This window comes from Portunus trituberculatus, chromosome 28 (assembly GCF_017591435.1).
Source record: "Portunus trituberculatus isolate SZX2019 chromosome 28, ASM1759143v1, whole genome shotgun sequence".
Taxonomy (NCBI): domain Eukaryota; kingdom Metazoa; phylum Arthropoda; class Malacostraca; order Decapoda; family Portunidae; genus Portunus; species Portunus trituberculatus.
In genome coordinates, this window is record NC_059282.1 from 9,646,056 (window position 1) to 9,674,022 (window position 27,967).

The window sequence follows — 27,967 nt, forward strand, 5'->3', positions numbered from 1 at the left end:
AGTGGCATGTTGAGGTCATTGGTTTAAGAAGACAGTGCAGTTGAGAATTCTTGTTCAAACTAAAGATAACTATGGAAGACAAGAGATAATGAGATCAATTAACATTAATAAAAGAATACCAGCATCTAATTTCCTGTTTATAGTTTAGTCTAAGTAACTATTTCTTAACTGAATCTATTAAAACTCCCTTCCTCAGGTGATCTAACACTTCAGAGACAAACACTGCCTTTAGAATATGAGGGAATGCATATTAGTCACCTGTTTCTTACCTGAATATTCCTCAAATTAACTTCCAGCATAAGAACATAGGAAAATTCATACTAAGCAACTGTATCTTAGCTGAATCTACTGGAATTGAATCTCCTCCCTCAGGTGACTAAACACATAGGAGACCAAGCACTGCCACCGGAACACCTGACCAACACACAGTTCAAACGCACCTCGGAGTTCCTGACACACCCGATCTTCAACACACACCACTCAGAGACTCAGCTGGTGCGCTACATGAAGATCCTGGAGAACAAGGATGTCTCCCTGGTGCACTCCATGATCCCCCTGGTGAGCAGATGGGAGTGAGACTAGCAAGGAGTGAGCTGGGCAGGTAAAGTGAAAGCCCACACCTACATAACATCAGTGACATTTAAATCAAGGAACAAGCATGGCTCTAGATTGATCACACAGGCTAAGGGAGCGAGAATAGACTAGATGGGGATGAGCTGGGCAGGTAAAGTGAAAGCCCACACCTACATAACATCAGTGACATTTAAAAACAGAACAAGCGTGGCCGTAGAGCAATCACACAGACTAAGGGATCAAGGATAGACTACCTTAAGTTAACCAATAAGAATTCTCCACTTCAATCAGACTGTCCACTCTTGGCAGTCTCCACCACTCCACCCAGGGTCCTCACAATGTATTTTTCTCCACACACACTCCTCCCAGTACCTCCAGCTGTTCCGTGTGTCTCCCAGGGCTCCTGCACCATGAAGCTCAACAGTTCTACCGAGATGATGCCGTGCAGCTTCCCCCACTTCACCGAGATCCACCCGTTCGCCCCCCAGGAGCAGGCATTGGGTTACCGCCTCCTGTTTGAAGAGCTGGAGAAAGACCTGTGTGAGATTACCGGCTATGACAAGATCTCCTTCCAGCCCAACAGGTGTGTGTGTGTGTGTGTGTGTGCATGTGCGTGTAATTCACTGTTTGATCTGCTGCAGTCTCTGACGAGACAGCCAGACGTTACCCTACGGAACGAGCTCAGAGCTCATTATTTCCGATCTTGGGATAGGTCTGAGACCAGGCACACACCACACACCGGGACAACAAGGTCACAACTCCTCGATTTACATCCTGTACCTACTCACTGCTGGGTGAACAGGGGCTACACGTGAAAGGAGACACGCCCAAATATCTGTGCATGTGTGTGTGTGTGTGTGTGTGTGTGTGTGTGTGTGTGTGTGTGTGTGTGTGTGTGTGTGTGTGTGTGTGTGTGTGTGTGTGTGTGTGTGTGTGTGTGTGTGTCTGTTTATTTACCTAGTTGTAGTTTTACAGGGCCTGGGCTTTACACTCGTGTGGCCCCGTTTCCATATCTACACTTATCCAATTTTTCTTTAAAGCTATGCACACTCTTTGCTGACACCACTTCCTCACTCAAACTGTTCCAAGTCTCAAACTCTGTGTGTGTGTGTGTGTGTGTGTGTGTGTGTGTGTGTGTGTGTGTGTGTGTGTATTTACCTAGTTGTATTGTACAGGGTTCAAGCAGGACTCATAGTGTCCTGTCTCCATATCTCCATTTACCTGTGTGTGTGTGTGTCAGCATGTTTATAAAGTATTCAAAAGAGCCTGCTTCTGTATTGTGTTTAAGTGAGTGAGGACTTGTCTAGTAGTTGATTTAGTTTCTTTTATAATTTGTGGTTGTTTCTTGTCTCTCTCACTTCTTATGTCCAGGAGTTAAGTGAAATTCTGTTCCTTTCTTTATAATGGTCTTCCCTTTAGTTTGTATTATTTCTTGTCTCTGTCGTCTCTTCTTCTAGTTCACAGATGTATTTGTGTGAGTAATTCAGTCTTATTATCTCACAGTATTCCATTTCACAAGGAACCTGCACTCTACTCTCTTCCTCAGTCTGACCTAAAGAACACCCACTTTTTTTTCTCATTGCCCAAACAACCATGGCACCCTTCCCTTCCTCACTCACTTCCTCCACCTTCTTCACTCTCCATCAAAGACCTCTTCCCCCACAGTTACCTTCACAAAGAACTCCCAGTCACCCAAGATTTTACTCTACCTTCTTCACTGTCCACTAAAGACTTCTTCCCTCACAGCCACCCTCCATAGAACTCCTGCAGTCACCCAAACTTATACTTTCTTCACTCTCCACCAAAGACTACTTCCCCTACAGTGGTGCCCAGGGTGAGTACGCCGGGCTGCGTGCCATCATGTCCTACCTTGACGCACGAGGGGAGGGCCATCGCAACGTGTGTCTCATCCCCACCTCAGCCCACGGCACCAACCCGGCCTCTGCTCAGATGGCTGGCATGAAAGTGGAGCCTGTCAATGTGGACAAGGATGGGTCTATTGACATGGGCCATCTGGTGGGGAAGGTGAGGACTGGTTAGATGTATATAGCTCTCCAGCAGACCATGATTGACTACAGAGAAAGTACAGATTGATTGTAGCACTGGCAGAAGGTATGGATTGACTCATAGATGCTAGATATACTAAAGTTCCATTAGTTATTAGATGATTATAACTCTGCAGCAGGCTTTGATTGACTACTTGATGGTTTGTGGCACTGGAAGAAGGTACAGATTGATTTTAGCATTGGCAGAAGGTATGGATTGACTCAAAACATTAGTTGTTAGGCTATGCTGCAGACTTTGATGGACTGCTTGATGGTTAGCACTGGGAGAAGGTATGGGTTGAATCAGTGTTGCCAGATAAGGCCAGCTAGCTCTTGTTTTATACATTTCACTCCTAAATAGCTGGTTGTGGCATTGTTAGAGTGTCATGTGGCAGCAGCACAAGAAAGAGACTGATTTAACCCCTTCATTACCAGGACACATTTTCATATTTATTCGGCATACTAGTCAATGATTTTCTACAGCTTCAGAAACTTATGTGGGATTACAATAGTGAAGACTGGCTATTAATCTTCTGACCTTCATTGAACCTTCTTAATGTTAATAAAATTGCCTAATCACACCCAAACTCATGGTAAAAATGCATCCCAGTACTGAAGGGGTTAAAGGTACCAAATCCAAATTAGTTTATATATATATATATATATATATATATATATATATATATATATATATATATATATATATATATATATATATATATATATATATATATATATATATATATCTTCTGTATCATCAAATTTGGCGCTGTAGTTGTCACGATGGGAGAAGATACAGACTGACCTGCTGTTCACCTGCAGATCAAGAAGCATGAGAAGCAGCTGGCGTGTCTCATGATCACTTACCCATCGACCAATGGTGTATTTGAGGACAACGTGAAGGATGTCTGCCAGATGGTGCATGATGCTGGAGGACAGGTAACGTTATCGGGCTCTTCATCTCACCTCACCCATCGTACACTGCTCACTGCTAAGACTTCTCTCTGTCACTGTTGATGTAAGAAATTAGCACATCTTTTCTTTCTAAAATATGATGTGGAAGGTTTCAGTTATTCACCATGCTGTTTTCAAGTGCTCCCTCTCACCTCATCCATTGTACACTACTCACTGCTACCCCTTCTCTCTGTCACTGTTGATGTAAGAAAAATGTGTAAGGTTTCAGTTATTTACCATGCATCACTTTGATCTATTACATGACTTTCTGGGAGTTGGTATATGTAGTGTTAGGAATTATGGACTCAAATCTTTCTTTCTTTTTTCCAGTGTATGTAAATTTTCTGTATCATTTATCATATATCACACACAAACATTGCATAACTGTGGATTGATAAAGTATAATGTAATGAATTATTGACTCAAACTCACTGAACACATACACACACACACACTCTCCCTAACAGGTTTACCTCGATGGCGCCAACATGAATGCCCAAGTTGGTTTGTGCCGGCCGGGAGATATCGGATCTGATGTTTCTCACTTGAACCTCCACAAGACCTTCTGCATCCCACACGGAGGAGGAGGACCTGGCATGGGGCCGATAGGAGTGTGAGTCAAGTTCTTCTGTAGTCATGCAAGCTCCAGTAGTCAGTTCTGTCTTTACTGCTACGTAATCTCTTCCCTTCCCCATCTGTAACTTTTTAAGCATTTATTTTTGTTGTTACAGCTTCTTTTTTTTTTCTATCACCTTGGAACCTAGAAAAGAACTCTCTCTCTCTCTCTCTCTCTCTCTCTCTCTCTCTCTCTCTCTCTCTCTCTCTCTCTCTCTCTCTCTCTCTCTCTCTCTCTCTCTCTCTCTCGTTTGCTCTATTAGTTCTGTGGTATTCAAGGGTATATGCATCAGTACTTCAGTTTGTACCAGCATATAAACTCTACATTATTTTCTTACATGTCTTTATATATGAGTCAGCAATGTACATCACACACAGACTTAAATTTCTTGCTTATATTTACTTGACTGTCATCTCACTTATATAAAGGACACAAAGGAGCATTTAATATCACACACATACAGATTTCCTGCTTACATTTTCCTGGCTATCTTCTCACTCACATAAAGGACACAAGAACCATTTAACAACACACATACACACACAAACAGATTTCTTGTTTATATTCACCTGGCTCTCTTCTCACTGCCAGCAAGCGTCACCTGGAGCCATACCTGCCCAGCCACCCTATCATTGATCCCATGGCCCTCATGCAAAAGAGAGCCCGCAGTTTTGGTGTGGTGTCTGCTGCTCCCTACGGTTCTGCTGCCATTCTTCCCTATCTCCTGGGCCTATGTCAAGGTGAGAAGAGATGGAATCAAATCTTTAACCCCTCCATTACTAGAATGCACATTTATCATGAATAATTGGTCTTATTAGATGATTTTATTGACATTAGTAAGGGTGCATGGACGTCAGAAGGTTAATGGCCAAAGTCTTCACTATTTTAATCTCCCACGTAAGTCTCCAAAGCTGTATAAAATTGCCAAATTGGACACACATAAATATGAAAACATGTCATGGTACTGAAGAGGTTAATATCTATGTGTGTGTGTGTGTGTGTGTGTTTTGTTATCATTTTTTTTTCCTTCAGCACTACTCATTATTCTTACTCCATTTATCTTTCTTTTTCTTTTTTTCCTTCATTCTTTTCTTCCTCATCATCCTTATTTCCTCCTGTTGATTTCAAGATAAGTTTCTCTCCAGTAAGGTCACGCTGTATGTGTCGTGAGGGAGATCACTGATTTGAGAGAGCGATGTGTTTTTTTCCGGCAGATGATGGGGCCGAAGGGACTGCGAGAGGCAACACAGGTGGCCATCCTCAATGCTAACTACATGGCCAAGAGGCTGGAGAAAGACTACAAGGTGAACACCAGTGAATTCTTCGTTTTGTGACTTCTACTGCTTTCCTAGTCAATAAGAGAACCAGAGAACCAGAAAGAGCAGAAGTATGTATGTCTTTCTTCACAACCTTCTCTCTGTGGCCTCCTTCAGGTGCTGTACCGTGGCTCCAATGACCTGGTGGCTCACGAGTTTATTCTGGACATGCGGGAGTTCAAGAAGACAGCGGGCATTGAGGCGACAGACATTGCCAAGCGTCTCCAGGATTATGGTGTGTAAGAATGCTTCTATCTATTCTACTCCTGGTTCCATTTGTCAATATTACTCCTTTTCTTCTTCATTCCCTGTATACACATTGCTACATGACATTAGTTAAGACAGAGAAAGTAAGTTACTCCATCAGAATCTTCACCCTGTAATACATCTACACAGGAATACAGTGTCCTCTGTTATATTCACATACCTACACAGTGTCTACTCCAATTTTCAGTGTTATAAGCATCACCACTCCTACCACTACACTCCTTTCCTCCGCCAGGTTTCCACGCCCCCACCATGTCCTGGCCGGTGGCTGGGAGTCTCATGGTGGAGCCTACAGAGTCTGAGGACAAAGGGGAGCTTGATAGGTTCTGTGATGCAATGTTGAGTGAGTATTGCTTATCCATCAACACTTCTATAAAAGCCTCGTCACTGCTACTCTGCTAGGAATAACTGCTAGGTGTTGATTGGTTCTTTTCTTCATTTCCTTACTCTGTTATTCATTACGTGCTAGATTAGTTATGGGTGTCTGTGGTGCTGTGCTTGCTTACAGGCCTCAGGGTTTGTACTCAGATTAATCCAGTCCCTTTTATCATTTATTCTGTTTCTTATCCTGGTAGTTCTCATCATAGATGTGTTCTTCTCTCCATATGCTATTTATTCAACATCTTTCTGATCTGCTTCTCTTTTCCCTTTACTCTAGTCTGCTGTGCTTGAGTTATACAATGATCTCTATATTTGTCCTTTTCTCCTTTACTCTAAAGTGTCTCCTGGATTCAAAACAATTGCAGCTTATTGATGATATAATTGAATAATACTTGTTTTCTGTTGATCAGCACACTTATGACAAGGTTGACTATGACTTTCCTCAAGATCTAACAGCCACGCATTTCCTGGGACACCATTCAGACCGAGACACAGGAGCCACTTTATAGTACCATTCCTTAAAGATCCCTCTGGTCTGTGTGTTCTCATGCTGATCCACTCACATCCTTGTCACAGTTTGTTCACCCAGTACACTTTCTCACATGCTCCTCTCGGTTTCAGTGATTCGCCAGGAGATCCGTGACCTGGAGGAAGGACGTAGTGATCCCAAATGCAACCCGCTCAACATGTCACCTCACCCACTGGTCACTGTCACCAGCTCCACCTGGGACCGACCCTACACTCGAGAACAGGCTGCCTTCCCTGCTGTGAGTAGGCCTAACTGACACATTAACTTAACATTCCCTTTCCTGTCTTTACTATACAGTGTTATGTGACTCGGGCAATCATTCATGTCCCTTCACCTTCCTCCTTCAGATATGCCAGACTGTTACTCTCTGTGGTTCTTTTTTATTAACTTGTGTCTTTGTCCTCCTCTCCCCCAGCCTTTCATCCGTCCTGAATCGAAGTGGTGGCCAACGGTAGGAAGGATTGACGACATCTATGGTGACCGCAACCTTGTGTGCACGTGTCCCCCCATGGAGGCTTACACTTCACCCTACGACCAGTGATGAGAGGAGAGTCACACACTTGAGCTCCTAACACATGTCCATCTCCCTTCCTTCCTTTGTTTCCTAGTACCTTCCTGTTATCTTCCTCCAGTTCACTTCTTTCCTTTCTATAAAATGTATCTTCCTTCTTTCCTTCATTTTCCAGTACCTTTTTCAATTATCCCTTCCTTTCCTTTCAATCTAGTGTTATATCTTCCTTCCTTCATTTCTCAGTGCTAAAGCTTCCTGTCTTCCTTTATTCTTATCATCCTCTCCACTTTTCTTTCTTCAGTGCTCTTCTAAAATCTTTTTCTTCCTCTCCAAGTAATGCTATGTTTATCATCCTTTGTTTCCCCAGTACTTCCTCTTCCTTCTTTCCTTAATCTCCAGTCTTGACAGCTTCTTTATGTTGTCTTTCCTTCAGTCCTTATCTAGAATCCCCTCCATTTTCTTTCTTTTCTCTCCCATTATTCCTTCCATCTTTCCTTTCCTTCCTTCCTTTCTACTCCTAACACCTTCCTTCTGTGTGTGTGTGTGTGTGTGTGTGTGTGTGTGTGTGTGTGTGTGTGTGTGTGTGTGTGTGTGTGTGTGTGTGTGTGTGTAGGCACTTGGTATATATATTGCACTATTCTCTAAAAAATGTATACATCTTGATTATACAAACTTGTGTATGCATATATAAAACTATAGAAATATACAGTAAATATAGGATCTAAAGCTTAAAAGACAATATCAGTGAGAGAGAGAGAGAGAGAGAGAGAGAGAGAGAGAGAGAGAGAGAGAGAGAGAGAATATCATTTACATATTATGCAATCTAATGTTGACTAATACAACTCACATTTATTCTGATCAGTTGTCAAGACTCGTTCATAGTCAGTAAGGTAAGGCTGTGTGCAATCAATACTCCCAGCACTGAGGAACACTTGGTAAGTTCTCCCCACAAACCTTAACATTAATGAAAGTGGGATGCATTCTCAAACATTGCACTGTCGGACCTTCCCTAATAGTAACAGGCTCAAGGATGTTTTCAAGGGTTTTTCATGATTCTTTAGTTTGATAAGGACTGTGCTTAGGGGAGAAGAAAAGAATACCCATGAGAACCAGACTGAAAATTTCTGTAGTGCTAAAGAGAGGACAATGTTAAAGGATCAAAGTTTTTCATTAGCATAAATCAAATCAAATGCTGCTTTTTCTACTTTTCTTTTTTTTTTCTGAAAGTTGATGCACTGAACTAATTTTATGTATGAACCTTTTATTTTCCATTTATTTGAGCTGCACAATACACAATGAATAAAGGTTATGGAAGCTCATTGAGTTGTCGTTCATCCTTCAGTTCTGTACAGCTGTGACCTCTTCATCAACGAGTGGCACTGGACTTACTAACGCTAAGGAACTCTAGTGCATGACCTCATCAATAGAATAGTGGTCTTAAAGGTAGTTAGGTGACTGCTAAGACCATCAGGCAAATATACAAGAGAAGTGCTAATAAAAATTTTCATTATTTTGAACATACAAACTGCTTGGTATAAAAGTGCCTTCAGTGTTGCCAGGCACAGGGCAGTGTATACATTGTCAGTAACACAAACATTAATGCCACATGACATTAAATAACACAGCTTAACATTAGGAAACAAACCATTTATTCACTCAGTTTTTGGTCCCTTTAGGATGGAACAATTACACTAACATTCAAGAAAATGCACATCACTAATGGAATGATCTGTACCAAATGTCAGAACATCAGGTGGTAAACTTGCCAGCAACACACACCTTCCTGAGAGTAGATGCTAGTGACTAGCTGGGAGTGAAATGCCCATGTATCCAAACCATTAAGTGGGGAACTGGTAAGGAAGGATGCAAGTTAATCATTCAGTCCACAGCCAAGTATTTTATAAAACTTTCCATTGAGAATAAGGAAGGGAACACCATATTATAATCAAGCCATAATCCTTTCAAGTGTTATCCAAAGGCAAAGGTGGACAGGAGAAAAGAAGACTTCATCTAACCAATGCTTCATCATCCTCATCATTCAATTACACCATATCAAACCTCAATCTCTTCAAGTAGCCAGAGATGGGAGAAGTAGATGGTAGGAAAGGTAGCAGAAATTGGCCTAACAGATCATCATCATCATCATCATCATCATCATTACAGCATCAGTGACAATAATAAAGAAAATATAATTCATATATAACAGGTTGTTTATAGGTAGATTATGACAAGATGATAACTACTATTAATACTATATACCAACCATCTTTCTGATAAAATATTTATAATGAATGAATGAGATAGTTCATTAGATCAAAATTACTACTACTACTACTACTACTACTACTACAGCACTTATCAGACAGAAAATTAACTTCAAAATCAAAACTACAATACTTGTGTATTCAATGAACGTTAGTACAAATTTACAAAGATTCTGTTATAAAGGATCACTAAACAATTGTTGTGCTTCTACCTCAAGAGTTCTACATATGTAACACCATCATGAGTAAAATATCTATCAATATAATACTTATACCATGGTTTTTCTGTGTATGAGAGAGAGAGAGAGAGAGATACAAGATAATACTAAAGAAAATACAAAAAAGAAAAAGAGAAAGAGACTTCCTGCTTCTGAAACTAAACCATAAGGAAGAGCCTGGATGTCTTGCCTACTCAAACACTAGCAGCAGCAGCAGCATCAGTCTTAGTGGCATTAGAGGCAGAGGTGGACTCATTGTGCCCCTCCTCTGCCATCACCTCAATAACTCGACTGGCAAGATTCTGCAGGTCTTTCTTCCTCCTGTTGGCAGCTTCAATGACCTGGAAAGAAGAAAGTGTATGAATCTGAGTACCTTTTTATATGCTTCAGTGATTTGGGAAGAAGGAAGATGTGGTATTAGCTTGAGTCTTTACAAGCTTCAGTTATCTGAGAAAAAAGGTGTGGTATGAATATTAATGTATTTTATCAGGTTTCAGTAACCTAGAAAAGGAGGTGTGATGTGAATTCTAAGTGTCTAATTCAATAGCAAGACTAAAAACGAACATGCCTTGTAATGTGATGTCAGAGCAACGAGTCAATGGAATGAACTGACAGACAATGTGGTACATGCATGGAACATTCATAGTTACAAAGATAAATATGACAAAAAAATAGGACAAATCAACTCTAAAAGGCAGAATATTGTGAAACCTGACTTAATCCTGCAAAAATACAAGCAATTAGAACACACACACACACACACACACACCTCTTCATGGTTGGCCTTAGCTTCAGTGTCATACTCAACGATGCACTTGTTGGTAATGAGGGAAAAGGCAAACACTCTGATGCCACAGTGCCGCGCCACCACCACCTGTAGGAACAAGAAATTAATACACACCACATACGTACATTTCATACAGGAACTACTACATGTCCATTTACTAGCTTGCAGCTTCCTTTCCTTTGACTATTCTAAATATCTATTTCATTCATCTTTAAGACAGGACAAAAAAGAGAGATGGAGGGATAGAAGACTCACAATACCTTATACTAATCTAATTTCTTAATCCTTTCAGTACAAAGACATGTTTTCATATTTATTCTGCATACTGTCTGGTGGTTTTATACAGCTTCAGAAACTTAAGTGGGGATTAAAAAAATGAAGATTGTGACCATTAATCTTTTGACCTCCATAGACCTTTCATAATGTAAATAAAATCGTCTAATCACACTCAAAACGAAAGGTAAAAAATAATAAAAATGCGTCCCAGTAATGAAGAGGTTAATCTCCAAACTTACTTCAGGCACAGTGCTCATTCCCACAGCATCCACTCCAAGGATCCTCAGTAGATTCAGTTCAGCCACAGTCTCATAAGTAGGTCCTCCCAGCATCACATAGACCCCTTCCTTCACTGCATCCCCAAGGCCCATGTCCAGTGCTATCTCCCCTGCGCGGCGCCTCAGGGAGCGGTCATAGGCGTTGTTCATGGCAGGGAAACGTGGCCCAAAGCGTTCATCATTCTTGCCACGTAGCGGCGAGTCACCGACAAAGCCCTGAAGATTTATAAAGCAATGACTGAATATTGATACGGTAACTCGTACTTCAGAACCTGACATGAATGAAAGAAGTAAATTTGTAATCATTTATGCTGTGTAGAGAAGAGTTGCCAGTCAAGTGAAGGGTTTTGCATGAAGCAATTTGTTCATAACAGGAATTTTAATTAGATATTCGATGACACCTTTTGCTGCTGGTGCCGTCTTTCAATATTGCTCTCTAAACTCATACTGATCTATGACATCAACAAGCTGATGGAAGGATGCTGCAGTAGTCAATATACGTTCAGACAAATTCCTATCGTGAGCACCGAAAGTGAAAGGGAAAATTCCGCTTGGTGACACCTCTACTCATATCATAATTGTATAATCTTACCATTATTCCCTCACCAAGTGCTATAAAAATTCCGTCAATCTGGGATGTGTGCATGTGAGCGCAATCCACAGTCTTCTTAATATCAGTGTGTGTGTGTGTGTGTGTGTGTGTGTTACATCATACAGGCACATTTCAGAGAGAGAGAGAGAGAGAGAGAGAGAGAGAGAGAGAGAGAATCTTGTAATGATGTTAGAATTGAGAAACAAATTAAAAATATGAGGAAATGCCACGTGACCCCCCCCAACACACACACACACACACACACACATGACACGCTTATAAAACACCTGACAAATTAAGTGAAAAAAAAAAAGACTAAGAAAGGGAAAAACAATAGAATCGTAAATAATAGACTTGAAAACAAAAAGAAAGGCAGCTTAAGAAAAGTAATGAAACATATAGCATAGTCACGAACTCTCTCTCTCTCTCTCTCTCTCTCTCTCTCTCTCTCATACCTGCATATTGATGTGGTCCTTAATGATCATGATATCTCCCACGTTGTACGAAGGGTTAAGTCCACCAGCAGCATTCGTCACCACCAGCTGTTCCACACCCATGACTTTCATCACACGAACTGGCATCGCGCACTAGAAAAAATTTTAAACCATTGTGAAATTAAAGTGAGAAAAGAGAACAGAGAAGTGTGGAATTAAAAGTGATAGGACATGATTAGATTGCATTGTTGATTTATTGCAAGGAGGAGGAGGAGGAGAGAATGAACAGTTAAGATATGAAATAAAATAATAATTCGACAAAAACAAGGGATATAAAAACAATGCATAGCTGAACTTTCAAGAAGGATGCGAATGAGAAGGGCTGCCAAAGAAAGGATGGTGAATATTCGTGTTAAGAAAAATACACGTGTCTGAGTCTTAAAAAATTAATAGTCTTCACTGCGCCTTTCTTGATCCTGGACAGTTAACCCCTTCAGTACCATGATGCATTTCCATATTCATTTTGCGTATTATTTGGTGATTCTATACAGCTTCAGAAACTCACGTGAGGAATTAAAATACTAAAGACTGTGGCCATTAATCTACTGACCTCCACAGACACTTCGTAATGTCAATAAAATGATGTAATCGTACACATAACTCAAGGTAAAATATGTTCCAGTATTGAAGATGATTAAACGGGAACTATATACGCCTTGTCAGTGGGGAACACCAATCAACACCTGGTTCTTATCTCTGTGATTCTGGAAAACACACATGACACACACCTCTGAATCCTATGATCTCTTTTTGTAATCCTATTCCTCACACATTTAACCCAATCCCATGCATGATCTTTTTGTAATCTTATTCCACATAAATTTAACAGTAACGCAATCCCATCTATTTTCTTTTTCCTCACACGTTTAACTTGGAATCCTTTAATCCTTTCAATCCCATAATCTTTCTAATCCTATTTCTCCTAAGTGTAAGTGCATTTATCGAGTTCCATGGTTGCTTTCCTGAAATCAATGAATTGAGTATCGAGTCAAGCTAAACACTTGTCTACTGTGCCTTCACATAACTTTAATTAACGACAGACTATCTAAATACACACGTTTCAAGAGGTAAAACCAGACTAAAATAATAATAACGATCACTGATAACCTTAGCGTATATAATTAAAAAGACTATTTTCCGAGCAATTTTTTTTTTTTTCAAACCATGATATAGTAGACAGTGAAGAAACCACCGGTGAAAATTGATAAACTGAACGAATCAACTGAACCATCAAGTGAATATGTAAGTGCTCAGGGACTAGCATTCTAAGTGGGCCTTTTTTTATGCTCTGTTGCACTCCACCTTTCCCTTCTTACATAAAAAAAAAAAACAGTAAAACACCTTCCACACTGGATAAGGAGAGTGGAAGATAAAACATAATCAAGTTGCTTTGTTTCGTTCGTCTGCTAAGTTTCAAGGTTCAAAGTTCCGGAGCTGGATAGAATCATTGTTTCTTCATTTACTGCAACTGGTTCTTTTTACCTACCTACTAAGCGTTTCAGAGAGTTTGAGGGCACGTTTTTCTAGAATAACTTTGTAAGGAACACGCATATCATTATGAAATTTTGCCACAGTGTATTTAACACCCTCCCTAATATCCCAATGTGTCAAGAATCGTAAACAGTATATAATAATGGCACTTCTCCCTATAAAAACAGGAGAAAGTCACTTATCCCTCACGAAGAAACGGACAAGTGTTGAGAAATGGTGACGTAGTACTATCTGTGACGTAGTAACAAGCTCCACCCACATAATCCCTCCCCCTGCTCCTACCCTCGCTCTCTTCCATCCCCCTCCCCATATATCGCTCCCTTCCTCCCCTTCCCGTCTATGTATTCCCCTATCTCCTCTCTCTCTCTCTCTCTCTCTCTCTCTCTCTCTCTCTACGTCACCATTTCTCACCACTAGTCCGTTTCTTCGTGAGGGATAAGTGACTTTCTCCTGTTTTTATAGGGAGAAGTGCCATTATTATATACTGTTTACGATTCATGACACATTGGGATATTAGGGGAGGGTGTCAAATACACTGTGGCAAAATTTCATAATGATATGCGTGTTCCTTACAAAGTTATTCTAGAAAAAACGTGCCCTCAAACTCTCTGAAACGCTTAGTAGTTTATCTAAATTTGTGTACCTTCCACAGCGGGTAGCCTTCATAAGAATGGAACCTTCCTTGCATGCAGAGAACAGGGATGCCGCTGATCAGTCCAATGACCATCCTGCCAGCGTGACCCACCACCGTAGAGACTGGGAAGTTTGGAATTGTCTCGTAGGGAAACTCATCGCTGTCCTGAAGCTGCTCCGCCAATCCTCCTGTAGAGAGGCAAACGGAGAAATGTTGTGGGGTAGTGCTGTTGTAAGATGTTTAGTTGGTTAAACTGAGCTTGTTTTGAGAAGGGTATGTATGTTTCATTGGTGTGGTGTGGTAGTAGTAGTAGTAGTAGTAGTAGTAGTAGTAGTAGTAGTAGTAGTAGTAGTAGTAGTAATAGTAATGAATTATTTAAGATAAACCCACCAGAACAGAAGAAAAAAATATAAACGCGAAAGACTCACCTAGACCAGAACCGCAGATCACACCAATCTTGGGCCTGTGTCGAGTCTTGGCCAGCAGATATCGGGCGCTCTCTTCTATCACCTCGAACGAATACCTATAATGCGTGTACATGTTAAGTCCTGCAACACTTGTAAGGAATATGAAAGGGCTCTTCCTTCTTCCACTCGCTTCACACACCCAACGGCAATGAAATGAACCAGTGAGTCACATCACCAGTGTTTCTTCTCTTCTATAAATCAAGATAGCAACTCCCTGACATTTAATTTCAGATAAGAAAAAAATACTAGACTCCTAGCAAAACAAAGAACTCCAGTCAGAGGAATAGGAAGATAACACATCAAAGACACTCCCAATGTAAAACGGTAAAACTCAAATAATTAGCTCTAATCAAGAATATTCTGGAGTTTCCTTCCTAACGAAACAAAGAACACACTCAAGCTATACTAACAGAGATAAGCACAGCAAAGTGGTTACCCTTTAACAAATTTTAAACAACTTTATTGAAAACAAGATACTTACGGTGTTTCCTCACCAGTCACGGTCAGTTCCAAGCACATGCTACCTCCTCCTGACGCGAGAGGACGGAGAACACCACGCTCCCTGAAATACATGACACATCGTTAGCCTACCAATCGCTGACCACTTCCTCAGCTTGAACCCCCATTGTACAGAGAGCCGAAGTCAGTCAGTATGTGAAATGGAGAGGTTCAAAGGCAGTGGCAGTTCGTAGCTAAAATTAATACGGATGCTGCTCCAAAAAAAATTAGCTCTTGTTTTAATATTTTATAAAAGGAAATGTGCAAGTATAAAAATAAATAATAAAAAAGTTGATAGTATCCCAAAAGAAGAAAATAAAACATTATTTAATTACTATAATCTAAACTGACACATTCCAACGCACTCATTCAAAAAGTTAATCCATTCTTCTTATTTCAATTTGTGCGAAAAGATCAATAAGTTTCTCCTTGGTACAGCGTCTTTTTTTTTTTTTTTAAGCGCAACACTCGGAGTAAAAAATAAGAACACCTTCCACCAGCGCGCTAAGGTCGGCACTTCGGTTGCGGGAACGACAGTGGCAGTGCTCCCGGAATAGGAACAGGATTATAGATAGAAAAGGCGGAGGGAGGAAGTGGGGATAGGGGAAGAATAGGTGGGTGATAAGAAGGTAGCTTTAGTATGAGAGTAAAGTCATTGATCCAGTACAGGCGCATGATGATGATGTGTTGTGGTGAGCTACTCTTCTTCAGCAGAGGTGGTGCAGTATCTCTTCAGTGTCGTTGAGTCGGTGGGCAGGAGAGGCAAGGTCTTGCAGCGTCGGTGCTGTCAGGAGTGGAGAGGAACGGCTACGTAGCGAGTCCTCCGCGGCGGGCAAGTTGGCGGACTGTGTTCTGGTTGGTTGTCCGCTTCTTCGTGTCTAGCTGGTTCTTGTTGTATCCCTTCCTCTTTATGATATCTGAGAAGGTTATTTTGTTGGGCTGTGCCCGTGTTTTTCCTTCTCAATAGGTAGTTGATGGTGCGAAGTTCCTCCGCGTTGTCCTGGTCAGTCTCACTCTGTTGGCTTGGCTGGGGAGCCGGTTCAGCTTCGGCTGCGGGTGTTTTGGAGGTAGAGTTCTTCTTTTTCTTCTTTGGTGTTGTCCAGCCTTCTTCGTCTGCTGGTGGAGGCTCGACAGGCGAAAGTGGCTGGTCGGAGTCGCTGCCTTCCACGTCGACGAACTCATCCTCTTCTTCCTCGTCATCCCCGACGGTCGCAACCTCTTAAGCTGGGCCTTCGCGACAAGGTTGAACGTCGTCTTGGCGAGACGGCTGGTGTCTTCTCGGCGGTTTTGATGTGTAGGAGTATAAGGTTCCGAACGCTTGTGTTGGGATCCTTATACCGGGTAGACCGTTGTGCTTCAGCAGGAGTGGGATAAGAGCTTGCAAGCGACGGACGTTACTGCCAGGCAGGACTTTACCCGTCCAGATGCAAGCTGATACCTTGGCTTCCATCACACACACACACACAACACACACACTTACACAAAGGCCTGGGTTTCAAGACCCAACTCTAGTAGGGCTCCTACAAGCCCATCCAGCCATCGTGCTTTACACTTACACAAAGGCCTGGGTTTCAAGACCCAACTCTAGTAGGGGTCCTACAAGGCCATCCAGCCATCGTGCTGGAAAAATAAAACACAACTTGGCTTCCATATCCCACGTCCTGAGGGGTGATTTTGGGCTTAAAGCACATGGTTTGGTGGTGGTGATGTTGCCGGTCCTCGCGGTATCTCGGGCCTCCGGTCCCTCGCAGACGGTGAAGTGTACCTTATCACCTTCGTGAGGGAGACGTCTTTGTAGAGATCGCTTTAGGCCGGTAAAGTGTACAAAAACGTCTGTTTTGGTACTGGAATCGCTGATGAAACCGAAGCTGCGCTTGTAGTTGTACCACTTCATCTGGCCGTGCTGCTGCTGGCTTGCCATCTCGAGAGGCGGGTGTGCACTGCTGTCACCAGTGCTCCCTCTCCCTGACAGCCTTTTATATTATACACGTGCGCCTCTGGAACTGTGATGCGCGCAATTCCATACAAAGATTTTATTTATTCATTTTTATTTATTTATTCTTTAAAAAAAAAAAAAACTGAGGAATGGCTACTAACATTAAGTTAAAGATTATATATTGTACATGTATAAAGAAAGAATTAAATAAAAAAATCATTATATTGAATATTATTGATAACATAGTGAAAATAGTGGGCGCTGCAGTTCCACAGAGCCTATACACGAGCCGCCACTGTTCAAAGGTTCAATATAAGTTCAGATTCGCGTTTAGAACTGAAAAAAATACGTACTGATTTGAAAGGTTTTGTAATTCTGCTATCAATAAGAAATAAATCACACGAATACGTCTAGTAGTAGTAGTAGCAGTACTAGCAGTAGCAGTAGCAGTAGCAGCAGCAGCAGCAGCAGCAGCAGCAGCAGCAGTAGTAGCAGCAGCAATAGCAGTAGCAGTAGCAGCAGTAGCAGCAGCAGCAGCAGCAGCAGGAGGAGGAGGAGGAGGAGGAGGAGGAGGAGGAGGAGGAGGAGGAGGAGGAGGAGGAGGAGGAGGAGGAGGAAGAGGAGGAGGAGGAGGAGGAGGAATACATAGGAAAGACGAGTGACCTCCTAGGAGGCCTTGCGACCTAAGACGAGGTCACTCGTTTTACTATACTACATCTACAGAAACTACATACTTAGTAGGAGGTAAGGATAGGACAGATGAAGCTCCTCCCCACCCACCACTCCCTCCGGCGTCACCCGGCAAGAAATGAGACGAAAAATACACCCCGATTGCTGAGGAGGAGGAGGAGGCGCAGTAACGAACCCGCCTTCAAGTACATACTGTATATACTGTACACGTGCCGTACCATTAACCACAATCAAGATAACTAACTCGCCAATCATACCTATCAAAACCGTCCACACACCCATAAACCATTAGAAGAGGTATGTTTCAACACTTGCACTACATTCAACATACACACACACACACACACACACACACACACACACACACACACACACACACACTGGAAGAAACCAAATTCAGCACAGTAAATCCTGCAAAAACGAGTTAAACGAATAAACATCTGAAAGTCTGAACATATGTAACAGAGAGAGAGAGAGAGAGAGAGAGAGAGAGAGAGAGAGAGAGGTTTTTGTTTTCGTGGTCATATTCATACTGTCTGGATTTTTTTTACTCTCTCTCTCTCTCTCTCTCTCTCTCTCTCTCTCTCTCTCAACTATCTTAAAATATACTATTATCATAATGTCATCATTAGCATCAATAAACATCATTATAAACACGCATATCACTCCCACATATATTAATCTATTCTTACAGTGTGCTAATATCACACATATATTTCTCCATACACACGTGGCTGACATGTAACACCACTGTATCAGCATATAGCCTTAGTTACATCATCTACGTCAAACCAGATAACCCAACACAACAAGAGGCCCTGGGACAACGGACCGATGGACGCCCCCACCCGCCGCCCAATTAACGGACAGAAGCTTCACAACGCCACAACGCCATTGGTCGAGACGTGGGTGGGTCTGTGCAAGGCTCGGGCATCTATTAAAGATACCCGCTAACCTTGGGATGCATGAAGAGACGTAGTTTTTATGTTATTTTCAACTTGCAGGCCCTGTCTCATGCTGTCAAACTTAGCTGACTATCCATCAGAAGCAATGATGCAGGCATTGAAGCAAACGAGACGGCAGAGGCAAAAATACACAATAAAAAGTTCACGAGACAGTCTGCAGTGTTACCAGATACCTACAGCCACGTGAACTTGTTGAGCTATGTCATGTTCTCTCTCTCTCTCTCTCTCTCTCTCTCTCTCTCTCTCTGCTGCGCAGTAGGGTCAGAGTACGAAATAATACAAGACAACTAATGTGTAAGGTTGAAATTCATATGCATTTTATTATTGGAAAAAAAAAAAACACTAGACTATCAGATACTCTACCTTTACTCGTGCCTCTTCACTCTCGCTGTTTCTGATGTTACGTGGCCTTTCTCAATCACATTATTACTCTGATTACTAAATTCCGTCCCACAACTAAAGAGTAGATAAAGGGATCCGTTTGCGTCAGCTGTTCATGACAAGGATCGTGTTCGTGAGGCCGGTATTCAGAATCGCTATCTTCTCTCACTACGACTATTTTCAAAGCCGGTCGGTCGACCGACATGATTAGCCAGGTTCTCAAGGGTGTTTCTCATGTCAACCCCTTCAGTACTATAACGCGTTTCCATATTCATTCTGCTTACTATTTGATTTTACACAACTTCAAATAGCGTGAAGACTGTGGCCAGTAATCTTTTGATTTCCATAAACCCTTCCTTATGCCAACAAAATTGTCTAATCGTACACAAATCTCAAGGTAGAAATGCGTCCCAGTACTGAAAAGGTTAGTAGTATAGAAATCTTATCAATATATCAGTAAAACTATTAAAAACACCCTTAAGAACCCAAATTATTTCAACTATACTAAAAACATTTTGAAACAGTAAAGGTACAACGCAGAAATGTTCCATATTACTGTATTATGATGTTAAAAGGCAACCAGTGCATGAGCTGAGGGTAAGTTTTGCTTGGCCACACAACTGTCGTGTCGTAAGTCGTTTAGTTAATAATGGTAATGTAGAACCGCTTCTATGTTGCAAATATGAAGTTTCTTAGGATTCTTTTGGTCAAGTGCGCTCTCTCTCTCTCTCTCTCTCTCTCTCTCTCTCTCAAGCAGACATGCATCCACCCACCCAGCCAGCCAGCCAAGCAGACGCAACAAGACATGGCAACACTGCAAACCCTCGGCCCCAGTTACTTATATGACCTTCACCTGCGATGGAGCCTCACCAGCACCCCTCAATGAGGTAACTGGTGCCGTGTTTCCGCGTTCACCTCAACCTTATCGCCTTACCTTCCTGCCCAGTGAGTGTAGTAGTAGTAGTAGTAGTAGTAGTAGTGCCACATCTATACAACGTTCTCTTTCCTGTTTTCATAATTTCATCATCTTTCGGTGGAAAACGTTTAATTTCCTAAAACAATTTCGTCTGCCTCTCTCTCTCTCTCTCTCTCTCTCTCTCTCTCTCTCTCTCTCTCTCTCTCTCTCTCTCTCTCTCTCTCTCCGCATACCACACTACTCCACACGCATTCGCACAGAGTAGGAAGGTTCAAGGCTAGCGGTGTGGCCGATAGTGATCCGTCCGAGGATAACCACCCGCTTGTAAATCCTGTACCAGCCACATCGCTACCCACGTAAACTAGTTCAGAGACAGACATTTCTATCAACTCTCAGCTGCATCACTAGTCTGTATAAACGATAGAGATACCTACCCTTCCCCGTATCAGTTACATTGCTACTCAACAAACACATGCGTCCAGGGACAGCTTCCCTTCCCTATCCTCTACAGTTTAAACCCGTATTATGCTCAGACTCTCAACCACTCCAGGCTATAGTATCATTTCCTCTCCTTATTGTGACCTTTTTAAACAGTAGTGGTGAGAGAACAGCGTTTACTAATACGTACGGGTCAGTTCAACAATGCTACAGATCTCTAGTTCTTAAATCAGACTGCTAAAACATTCATCATTACTTTTCATACTTCCAGCTTTCAGTATCTCGCCACTACCACGCAGGAATTTCTAGCTTTAAACTTCACTGTGCCAAAATAGCCAGCTGTCACATTCGCATTGTCAGAATCACTCGCACATCAACACAAGCAATACTTCCTAGACCTCCAACTTCCAGAAACACCACTCAAGGCCTTCCTGCTCTTAATTAAACCCTTTCACTTATCTGGTACGTCTCTTTCTTTATTCAGGTACCTTCACTTACTCTACAGCCACCTCTAATATTTAAACTATGTAGAAATTGCAAAACATATCCTTTTTCTTCATCCTTATCCATTACTGTGGTATATAAAGATTCCACCCATTACTTTCGGAGGTGCGAATTGCCTCTCAACACATGATCTCGTAACCCCGACACTTGTATCACTATTTCATCTCTAGCTGCTGTCATTACACGGACTGCCAACAACTGCACAGTCTCGTCTCGTGTATGATGTGTGCTACATTGAGTATTCTTCCTTCCCCTGACTAACTGTTCAAGGCTCGCACTCCAGGAAAAAGGGACCAGCAAGGCAACCCATGAGAGAGAGAGAGAGAGAGAGAGAGAGAGAGAGAGAGAGAGAGAGAGAGAGAGAGAGAGAGAGAGAGGCCTATATTCTAAAACGTTTTGCTCTCACCGAGTCACCATGACTATTTTGAAAGGCTACAGAGACGATCAGCTGTGTTCTCAAGATAGTTTCTCCTATCAGTAATGTAGAAATATTATTAATCTGCCACCATGACCGTAATAACACTCTTATAAACCCGTGCAACTTCAACTGTATATAGAATCTTTTGAAAGTACTGGAGGTGAGGCCCCATAGAGGTTCAGAATCCAAAGAGAAAGATTCAAGGCCATATTCTATCAGCACTCCAGCATTATCGCTTTACGTTTCCTCCTCTCACATGAGCAGAACTAAACTGAACGTGGAAATACACATGGATAAACAAAACAAGTAAACAAACAAAAGAGAAAAAAAATTGTTAGATGAAGCAAAAAAATAATAGCAGTATGTAAAATAAGACACTTGTGTAACTAAAAAATAAATAAATAAATAAAACAAAAACCGCATCACTCGCATCCCAATTTCGATACAGGTGTGGCAGTAAATACTTCAAACATTCCTACGCGGGTTACCACACGGCTTTTATCTTACACAAGAGATCATAAGTTTTCTCATCTCCCAAGCTGACCGCGTATCCTTGAAAGCTTGGTCAAGGCTTTCGTCAAAACACAAGAGATTCAGTTAGGCTCTCCTAGTGTTCTAGCCTATCCTTACTGCAAAATCCTTGTTAAACTATCGCTAAAACCACAAAAACATTCCTAAAAACCTTCACTGCAATTTTTCTTCTTCGTTACACAATTATATATTTTTTTGTTAAATCTTCAATACAATAACGAAAGAACACACGCAAAATTATTCCAGTGTTTCCACCACACAAAGAATTATTGTTAAACTCTTAGTGGAACCATAAAATCACTCTCAACCCCTTCAGTACCATAACACATTTTCATAATCGTTCTGCTTACTATTTAGTGATCTTCTACAGCTTCAGAACTTTTGTTGGGGTTAAAATAGTGAAAACTGTGGCCATTAATCTTCTAACCTCCATAGACCCTTCCTAATGTAAATAAAATCATCTACTATATATTTCAGCGGTGGACAAACGGTGTTTTTTGCAGATATCTCCTAAACGAATCGTTGGATGAGTATGATATTTCAACACACTACCTTGAACATCCGTTCGTAATTTATGGTTAACATACCACAGTGCTATATGTGTTATGTGAGGAGTTTACTGAGTGATATTACGCCTATTCCAGTCATCATATCAAAGGTGTTATACAGAATCGGACGAGTGTGGGGTACTCGTCTAACCCCTCCACCACCACCACCACCCTGAAGAACCCCAAGACCACTCCTTCTCTACCCCAGTATCGCATGACCCTCTTCCCGCTTCCTCTTCACCCCCTATTCACACCATCAGCCTTCCACCTTTGATTTTTTCCCTATTGTAATTACATACGTATAGGTATAATAGTTACATACATATCATACATTAATAATATTATTTAATACAATTGCTGGTATATGTGGACATGAAAACCAGAGTGGGTCAAACGACCGTGAAAGCAATAGCTAATTCCGCTGTTAATGGCCGTATAGCTGGATAATAAGCAACGTATCTAACAACAAAATAATATTATATATAAACTGGACCACTTTTTATGATCAATAGGTAGACAGTACGCAATAAGAGTATCAACTTTTCCTAACAGTAGAAGGTCCAGGTCACACGTAATTCCAGCACATCATGTTCACATGGTTGACCATAACGACTGCAAACATGGCTCTTCTATATACTACACGTAAACGTGCTGTTGTACAGTAATTATCAACGTGAACCACTTCTTGCCTTCATGAAATTGTACCATACTTGTTAATAATCATATATATACATACACACTTACAGAACATTATAATGTATAAATACAGTGGTGGGAGAAGTAGGGAGGGACACAGGAGTGAGGGAGGCGAGGAGCTAGGGAGATGAGAGGAGGGATAAAGAGGGCGAGAACTTCCAAGAAGGGGGAGACGTAGTAGTGGTTAGGGTGTGTGTGTGGAGGGGCCACACTTTCATTCGAATGCGTCAACATGAGTAAACTCCTTACATAACACATATAGCACTGTGGTATGTTAACCATAAATTACGAATGGATGTTCAAGGTAGTGTGTTGAAATATCATACTCATCCAACGATTCGTTTAAGAGATATCTGCAAAAAACACCGTTTGTCCACCGCTGAAATGTCGAGTAATCATACCCAAAACTCATGGTAAAAATGCGTCCCAGTACTAAAGGGAGTTCAAATCCACTCATACACTCCACTGAACCTTAAAGAAAAACAAAATGATAATCACTGACCATACGGTTAAAAAAAATACCACTGCCCGTAACGTGTCCAGATAAGTACATTGATAAATACAAAAACAAATAAGAATAAAAACAGGATAATATTAGTCTTAACAGTATAACGGTTCACACAAGCAGCAATTCAGTTAGCCAGTGCGTGTTAGTAGTAGTAGTAGTAGTAGTAGTAGTAGTAGTAGTAGTAGTAGTAGTAGTAGTAGTAGTAGTAGTAGTAGTAGTAGTAGCATATCATCAGCATCAACACTTAAATCTGGCGGTTAGCAGATGCATTAAAACAATAAAACATTTATTAGTAGTAGTAGTAGTAGTAGTAGTAGTAGTAGTAGTAGTAGGGATGCGTACAGTACCTGCCGTTTGAATTCGCTGCCCACTTCATCCTGCAGCCAACAAGGTTCTTCCTTCAGCAGAGAGAGAGAGAGAGAGAGAGAGAGAGAGAGAGAGAGAGAGAGAGAATCATGAAGGTCAGATACCGGGACAACACAGCGAACAACACATGATAGCCTAGCATCTCAGCTCTCATCTCTTACATTTTATCTTCCTTTTTTTTTAAAACATTTCTCTCCCATCTGATTGTGAAACCGCCTCACTCCATCTCGGTCCACATGTCAAGGCTGGACTGGGCGAGACTCTAAGCGTGTCTCGTTAATATTTAAGCAGAGAAAAGCAATATATGCAGCTGAAGCAATGATGTAACTCTTGGGGTTCAATTAACTGAGGCAAGCTGTTTTCTTTCCTTCGTTTTCTTTACCTTAAAACGGAGAGCGCGGGAAGTCAATGGCCAGTCCTTTGGTTCAGATTGGTTGGTTAGGTTTAGTAGTGTGAGAGGCAGTCATAAGTCACTAGGCTAGGTTAGGTTATGTTGTGTAAGTAAGTTGGTGGGTGAGTCGTTGGCAGATTTGGTTTAGTGTGCTCGAAAGTTGGTTCGTTATCGAAGTCAGTAGTTAATAGTTTCATAAGTTAGGTTAGGTGATGCGTAGCCCCACAAAAAAATATATAAATAAATAAACAAACAAATAAATAAATAAATCTGAAACAAAGCGTCGTTATTGGATCAAGTTATTTGGTGAATCATTTCCTGTATAAGTGACTGACAATCCACGTTTGAATATTCCTTTCGTTAGTCAATCTTCATAACAAGTATCGAAACATTTCTTCAAACACATCAAAATGAACATTATTCAAATAAACCACCATTCATGATACTAATAAACACATTAATTAAAAAATAAAAAATAAAATAAAATAAAACACGTTAACGAGAATCCATTACATCCTCTGCCTCTTCCTCTCTGCTTTATCATCATTCATCACTCTTATCATATCACCATCTTCATAATCATTCACAATTTATCTACGAATGCAGTAAACTCATCACAAATATAGCTAATCAATAATGCTTTCAGTTTCAGCACAATTCACAACGCTAACTTTCTTACCTCCTTTCCAAGCATGTGCCTTCTCTAATTTCTCTTAACCCCTTCAAGTACCGTGACGCGCTTCCATACTCATTCTGTTTACTACAGCTTCAGAAACTTATGTGAGGAATAAAATAGTGAAGGCTGTGGCCATTAATCTTCTGACCTCCATAGACTCTTCCTAATGTGAATAAAATGGTCTAATCGTACACAAATTTCAAAGTAAAAATGTGTCCCACTATTGAAGGGGAGCTAAAGCTACATTGACAGGCTATACAATTTCTCATATTCACTATAATTCACAACGTAGTTTTTCTCCACTCCGTCTTTCTACAGCGCATTATATATTTCATCACCACAGCGCATTCTTTCTTTCCTCCTTCCGTAATCTACAGCGCATTATATATTTCATCACCACAGCGCATTCTTTCTTTCCTCCTTCCGTAATGAGAACGGTCATCCTACACACTGCCCTCAAATATATATATATATATATATATATATATATATATATATATATATATATATATATATATATATATATACATTTTTCCCCGAGTGTGTGACGCAAGGAAGGGATGGCCAGCATTTCTTAATGCAGAGATGACTTACGTGACCCTTGCGTTAGTCGGAATGCAGGGACCTCACTAATTATGAAAGAGGGTCTTGTCAGCACACATGAATCGCATCACGTACATAATCTAGATTCAAGTGCGTGTCAAGTGTCATTTTACGTGGTGTGTGTATGAAATGTAGCCTATTGCGTCTTTTCGTGATTTGGGTGTTTCCGTGTTATCCTATTAGTTTATTTTAGCTGGATTGAGTCAAATGTCCGCTAGAACTTATTGAAAATGCACTAGAACCATGAAACATCCCTGAAAGCCCCAATGACTTCAACTCGAACCTCTCACAACTGCACAGTTCTTGTTAAACTATTACTAGAACTATGAAACACACCTGAAAACCCCCAATGACCCCAACTAAAACCTCTCAACTGCACAATTCATGTTAAACTATTGCTAGAACTTTGAAGCACTCCTGAAAATCTCAATAACTCCTACTAGGACCTCTCACAGCTACAGAATTCTTGTTAAACTATTGCTAGAACTGTGAAACACCCCTGAAAACCTCAGTAACTCCCACTATAACCTATTAAAGCTTCAGAATCTTTTTAACTATACTCGAATAACTCTCTACAAAAAATAAAAACTTAGCAGTCATGGGTGTATAGCAGTCATGGGTGTAAGAGGTGGAAAGTTTGAAATCTTTGATAATACAGTCCCAATAGCGAGGGAAATGCGTGTACAGGGGGGAAGAAATGGTTGAAGGTTGTCGAGAGACGTAGTGCATCATCGTCGGTCTGTCATTCATATAATTCAAGTATGTGTGTGTTCAATAAGCCACACAGGAGTTGCGTGCACAGAAGTAACACGCAGAAACACACTCAGCATTGCACAGCTCATATGAAATTTTGATCTGTTTAACTAAGCTGATCAAGACTTTTTGTTTGTCAAGATAGAATTTGTGATACAACTGCATGTTACGGATAATGGCACACTCAACACTTCATTTCATACGTAGAATATATATATATATATATATATATATATATATATATATATATATATATATATATATATACACACGTTAACTAACATTCTTCATGTCATTAAAAATATATAATTGCATAATTCATACATTAAATATATACACTCGTGCATTACATACTAAAAATGAAAATATCAAATAGTAAATAGAGCATAATAAAAACTAACTTACCATTATTTCACGCTAGTATTGACTTTTTTTAACCCTCTAATCTAGTATATCAATTTTATGTACACTAAGAAAGCTATGAACTAACACGCAAACTATGTAATATGACACCAGTGCATTGAATTACAACTAATACTATCCAGTAACACTCATTCAACATCAAAACATTATAATTTCACCTGGTAGCATTAATCACATCACATTAATAAAAAAAAAACTTATATAAACATGAAAACTGAGTAAATGAGAGAGAGAGAGAGAGAGAGAGAGAGAGAGAGAGAGAGAGAGAGAGAGAGAGAGAGAAATTCCCGCATAAGATAACACTATACAAAAAACAAAATGAAGCAAATGAATATTACTTACCTGCTTCCATTTTCTCCATCTCTAGCAGCCACTTGAATAACAGTCCCGTTCGTGTTGGCAACGTCCTTATCGTGGCCAGGAACTATGAGGTTGTTTACCAGCGAGCTCATGGTGAAATAGAGAGGTAGTAGCAGTCTCAACCTTCTCAGTGTAGTGCGGATGAGGTACTGAGTGACCGAGAGACGATAGGGAGTCTGGGAGTGTGTGAGCCGTCCGCCTGAAAGTTGCCGCCTCCACGTGTGTGTGTGTGTGCGGAGCGCTTCACTGGACTCGGTCACCAAATCGTCCTTTTTTCTTCTTCCATGTTGCCAAATATGCATTCCTATGGCTAAGATTGTTGGGTTCATGATTTCTAGTTGCATTTCTGGTTTTCCTTGATTTAATTTAGTCTTTTTGCTGTGTTTGTCTAGCTTCTTCCCGTTCTGTTTAGCGGGGTTGTAGTACAGTACAGTTGTAGTACAGTTTCTTCTGGTTGTCCTTGGTTCATACCTTTATTTGTTGTGCTTTCTTTATCTTCGCATGTTCGAATGTTTGTTCTTATCTCGTTTTTCTACTGCTATTGCATAGTACAATTATTCTAGTTTTCCTTGGTAGGCTTTCCCGTGTCTTCTCTCCTTCCACTTCGTTTAGCTGTATCTCATTCTTTCTCGCATCATCATTATTGGTATCATCATTAGTGTGTGTGTGTGTG

The 27,967-nt window shown here is 40.9% G+C and overlaps 2 protein-coding genes across 3 annotated transcripts in view; one reads left to right on the forward strand and one right to left on the reverse strand.

Moving 5' to 3' along the window:
• Positions 1–8,511, forward strand: part of LOC123510270 (glycine dehydrogenase (decarboxylating), mitochondrial-like) — an 18,871-nt gene extending 10,360 nt beyond the window's left edge. The window contains 12 exon segments of the mRNA XM_045265255.1: positions 373–558; positions 972–1,156; positions 2,397–2,598; positions 3,441–3,557; positions 4,040–4,185; positions 4,780–4,903; positions 4,905–4,928; positions 5,403–5,492; positions 5,622–5,739; positions 6,007–6,114; positions 6,774–6,919; positions 7,097–8,511. Coding sequence (XP_045121190.1) covers positions 373–558; positions 972–1,156; positions 2,397–2,598; positions 3,441–3,557; positions 4,040–4,185; positions 4,780–4,903; positions 4,905–4,928; positions 5,403–5,492; positions 5,622–5,739; positions 6,007–6,114; positions 6,774–6,919; positions 7,097–7,222 — 1,572 coding nt within the window. The 3' untranslated portion in view covers positions 7,223–8,511.
• Positions 8,512–8,681: 170 nt separating this feature from the next.
• LOC123510271 (purine nucleoside phosphorylase-like) lies at positions 8,682–27,515 on the reverse strand. Of its 2 annotated transcripts, XM_045265256.1 has the most exons (9): positions 27,277–27,515; positions 24,070–24,120; positions 15,175–15,255; positions 14,655–14,749; positions 14,236–14,414; positions 12,063–12,194; positions 10,977–11,231; positions 10,444–10,548; positions 8,682–10,015 (listed from the first exon to the last, which is right to left on the reverse strand). In XM_045265256.1, the coding sequence occupies exons 1-9, from the start codon at positions 27,384–27,386 to the stop codon at positions 9,869–9,871; spliced, it is 1,155 nt and encodes a 384-aa protein (XP_045121191.1). In that variant the 5' UTR covers positions 27,387–27,515; the 3' UTR covers positions 8,682–9,868. The 2 variants fall into 2 exon arrangements, with proteins under 2 accessions (XP_045121191.1, XP_045121192.1); XM_045265257.1 differs by lacking the exon at positions 24,070–24,120.
• Between the last annotated feature and the right edge of the window lie 452 nt (positions 27,516–27,967).